A 4,164-nucleotide genomic window follows, 5' to 3' on the forward strand; every position below is an offset into this window, starting at 1 on the left:
GTTTTCAGACTATATTATCCAGTGGTTGTTGAGATATTGATATCGAATTTTGTCGAATTTACTAGTAAAATGAGCTGGGCCACTCGCTTGTGGAATACGTTAGTTAGTTAGTTAACTATCTAATAGTTATTACATCGTGACGAGATGTTGTGGTAGCTTCGAGAGGTAATGAATCAGTGTCAATCAAATTACTTTCCTATATGGTAAAGACCAGCAAAGCAACGCATCAAATAATCACTCCAGCAACGTTGATTTCAGAGTAATTAATAGCGAACCATAACTCCGCGTAACAATAGAAACATGCTGATCCCTGACTTTGAATACCAGTTAATAGAGGACCCCGTACTTGTGTATTACCGAACTTGGACGATACGCCGGAAATATTCTGTAGGGGTATCCATATGGTGCTGCTTCTTCAAGTTCAGCCTAGCTTACTCTAACTTACGGAGAACTTACGGACATACGGAGATGCTGTTTAACTTACCTTCTGGGTTCGATATAGTTGATAAGATGTGGATATTTGCAGCCTCTTCGATTTCCGCAATTTGTCAGGCTCTGACAAATCTTCCCCGGACCAGAGCCTATCCGAACCAACCACTACGACGCTGACAAAAAGACCAATGTTGGATTCTGTCTTCAACTTCAAACATGTAGGTATTGAAGGCTTCTTGGGAGTCTGACGTGATAATAATATGCGGCCTTTAGAAGTCAGGGCGGGCCATACTCGAGCCTTCAGTAATCTCGGATGAACGCAACTTAGAGTTTATTCCTGCCCAGCTTTAAACATCATGTCGTCTATCGTTGCTGTCGCCGGTGGCACTGGCGGCCTTGGCCGTACTATTGTCGGAGCCATTGTCGGAGATGGCAAATACGAAGTCATTGTTTTAAGCAGGAAGGTAAACAACCTAACCCGCCATCCGCGTACAATGACTGAACTCGATATATAGGCCGATGCAGAGAAGGAGAAGGAAATCGGCGTCCGCATTGTTCCCGTGGACTACACCAGCGTTGACGCTCTGGTAAAGGTCCTCGAGGAAAACAAAGTGGACACCATCCTCGCAACTGTGAACGGACAGGCCGATCCAGAAGTTAATCTTATCGCCGCAGCCGACAAAGCCACATCAACCAAGCGCTACGTTCCCACCGTCTGGGGGGTGAAAATTCCGGATGAGTGAGACATATATATTTTCATTCCCTTAGGTCATGAGGACTGACTCTATTCAAGAATGGCCGCCCTATCTTCCATTTCCAAGGCCAAGCATGCCATTCTTGCTGCTCTGGCTGGCACCACATCACTCGAATATACAGTATGGTATCCTGGCTTCTTCAGCGACTACTACGTTGCACCGAACGTGAAGACTCACATGTCGATCATCAACGTCGTGATAGACGTGCCTAATAACACTGCTGCGATCCCGGGATCTGGCGATGTTCTCGTGGTGCTGACGCATAGCTCCGACATAGCGAAATTCGCGGCGGCATCGCTTGCGCTGCCGAAGTGGCAACCGGAAACATATCTGATCGGCGATAAAGTCACATGGAATGAGGTGCTTGCTATCGCCGAGGAGGCCAAGGGAGTCAAGTTCCAGGTGGCCTACGATTCGATCGAGACTTTGAAGTCGGGAAAGGTTACTGAGCTTCCAGGCAACGTCGCAATGTATCCTTTCCTGCCCAAGGAGCAATTTCAAAGCATTCTTTCTATGTTTGGGATCTTGTTTTCTTCTGGATATTATGATTTCAAGCCAGAGCATCCCATCAACGAGAGCTTCCCAGAGATCAAGACAAGGACTGTCAAGGAGCTGATGACCGAGGCTTGGAAAGGAAAATAGCTCATAGCTCTGTAGTACTGTAGCGTTATGCGTACGTTGAGGGGCTGGTAATTAGGAAATTGCAGACAAGTCCATCAGATGCCCTCTGTGATGAGCTTGGCTCTCGCACCAAACTGATGCCTATGGTGCCTGTGCTTTTAACCGCTGAGAAGCCCAAGATCAGATGTTCAGTGGCTCCAATCACTCCAGCCACTCCAGTCCACTTTTGTACAGCGAAGGTCGGGTATTCAGCGTTCGGATCTTGACAGTGACGGTAACAGCGTGTTACAGAAATACGTGTAGGAAGCCTTTCGAAGGTATCCATTGTCGCTATAAAACTAGATCAACCAGCAATCAAGCATAGCAGATGTTGCCTTCGCAACATCTGCCTAATCTTCACCACTTTTGTCCCTTACTCGTTCGACTTCTTTCTCTCGATCTCTCCACTTTCGCTGCTAAAGTTCTCGTCCCTGATGGATTCGGATTCGCCGTCCCCCTCTCCAACCATGGAATCCTTCTAGTGCAAAAGTACCTTCGGGCTAGTGAACATCTCGTGACTTGAACCATAAAACGCTATTGATGATCGTAATAAAAGAGGAGCTCAGACAAAAGTTGCATAAGAAGTGGCGACATTTGGATAGTTGTCGTTTTAAGTAAAAACTAATTGCCCCTTTCGCAAAATGGTTGAGTGTAGGCGAGGAGCGCGGGAACCAAGCCCGTGGTGAAGTCAATTGGAAAATTCCATCTCTTCTGGCAGGCTTAAAATGCAGCAAATATGAGCAGAGACAGTGTCTCTACAATTGATAAGAGATGGAAGCTAAATAGCGAAGAATAAGAGACGTGGAATATTTGCGAAAGTTGTCGAGATACAAAGGGGGACGTCTCTGCTCCTTTCGCTATTATAAAATAGGCCTGTGGTGCATAAAGGCAACCTTTCTGCCCCAAATCATCACGAGCGTAGCTAGTACGTGATCTCTGCCTTCCTAGAGTATACCTAAGGGAAGCTTCTGTTTGAGTAGAATCACCATCCCTCCCCCGTAGGACTACTAATTAATCAAATATTCTTAATCATGAGGAGGAAACACGGAAATAGCCGAATCGCTCAAAAATAGCATCTTCGCGACCAGTGCATACTTCCTAATTAGGAAATCAAATGATCCCCTTTTCTCATCAGATTGTCTAATCGTACAGTGATGTTTTGATCCTGATCTCGCGCCACATAAACCACCTTGCTTATAGCACTCACTCTCCGCCTTCCGGAAATCCTCCGCATCTATGTCACCCAGCTATAAACGCCGTCCCTACCGTGCCGCCTGTAAAGGAAGAGGAATTAAGGGTGACGATCCGACTGCCCGTCCGAGATCCTACACTATGTTAACACAGCGCGATTGATTCAAATGATGTAAACAAACCTCTGCCGTAATATGCTGGTTCTCCCTCCTGCGCGCATCATCCTTCCGGAACTTCATCGTCTCCCTCTCCGTGCGAGGGTTCAAATCCTGTAAATCGAATGGAGCCTCAAACATGATCCCTCGAAGGCCTTTCACACGGGAGACTGCCACGTAGGTCAGGCCAGACGCGAACTCCCGCTCCGAAATATCCAGCACAGCCCGTGCTAAAGTCATTCCCTGCGACTTATGCGTTGTGATGGCGTAGGCGATGGTTAACGGGAACTGTGAACGCGAGTAGGAAGTGTTCTCGATATAGAACTCGCGGCGTGATGGGAGGATTGGGACCAAAGCAAAGCCGTCTACGACCAACGTCGGTCCATCATACCGATCGAATTGAACGAGGAGTACGGAAGGAGGATCCTTATGGATATCAGCACCAGCCTGCCAGCTAATATCACGCACTGTTTCCATCGCACCGTTCACCAGGCCTCGTTCGGTCCAGAGATTCTCTGTCAATATAACACGGGTTCCTAACGCCATCGGAATCTCAGAATAGAGGTTTCCTGCATCATCAGTCGGAGCCTTTCCTGCCTTCGCCCCTCCTTCGTGAATTGCTCGACACATTATGACAGGAGAACGGAGATCGCGTAAGCGACGATAGTTAAACACGGCGATAGGCACTTTCTTACCGAAGATACGGAGAGCGTCCCGGAACGATGCCACCTCCTCAGACGGAAGCATGGCCTGTACTTGTGTACTAAGCAATGTCCAGTCGTCACAAGTTGCGGAGCCTATCCGCAGGTGATCGAGAGCCTGGCGGAACTGAATCGACTCAACGTCATTGCCCTGCTGCCGAACAGCTTCATCAAGCTTGATCATTCGCTCGAATTGGTAGTAGATATTACGCCCATGCCGTTCATCTAGATTTAGATCCTTCTTCTGGTTATAAAGAGCAGTTGCCAAGA

General features: G+C 47.7%; 1 protein-coding gene across 1 annotated transcript; it reads left to right on the top strand.

Moving 5' to 3' along the window:
• The first annotated feature begins 576 nt into the window (after positions 1–576).
• On the top strand, positions 577–1,894 carry P152DRAFT_510101 (NAD(P)-binding protein). The gene is made up of 4 exons (XM_033682642.1): positions 577–650; positions 706–896; positions 948–1,171; positions 1,226–1,894. The coding sequence occupies exons 2-4, from the start codon at positions 789–791 to the stop codon at positions 1,827–1,829; spliced, it is 936 nt and encodes a 311-aa protein (XP_033529564.1). The 5' UTR covers positions 577–650; positions 706–788; the 3' UTR covers positions 1,830–1,894.
• Positions 1,895–4,164: the final 2,270 nt, after the last annotated feature.

The sequence above is a fragment of the Eremomyces bilateralis genome (genome assembly GCF_010015585.1).
Source record: "Eremomyces bilateralis CBS 781.70 unplaced genomic scaffold P152scaffold_50, whole genome shotgun sequence".
NCBI lineage: Eukaryota > Fungi > Ascomycota > Dothideomycetes > Eremomycetales > Eremomycetaceae > Eremomyces > Eremomyces bilateralis.

Excerpts from the sequence above, each read along its gene's own strand:
- P152DRAFT_510101 (XM_033682642.1), top strand. The coding sequence starts at position 789 with ATGTCGTCTATCGTTGCTGTCGCCGGTGGCACTGGCGGCCTTGGCCGT. Across the intron at positions 897-947 it reads TCATTGTTTTAAGCAGGAAG|GCCGATGCAGAGAAGGAGAA; the intron begins GTAAACAACCTA and ends CTCGATATATAG. Across the intron at positions 1,172-1,225 it reads GGGGTGAAAATTCCGGATGA|AATGGCCGCCCTATCTTCCA; the intron begins GTGAGACATATA and ends ACTCTATTCAAG.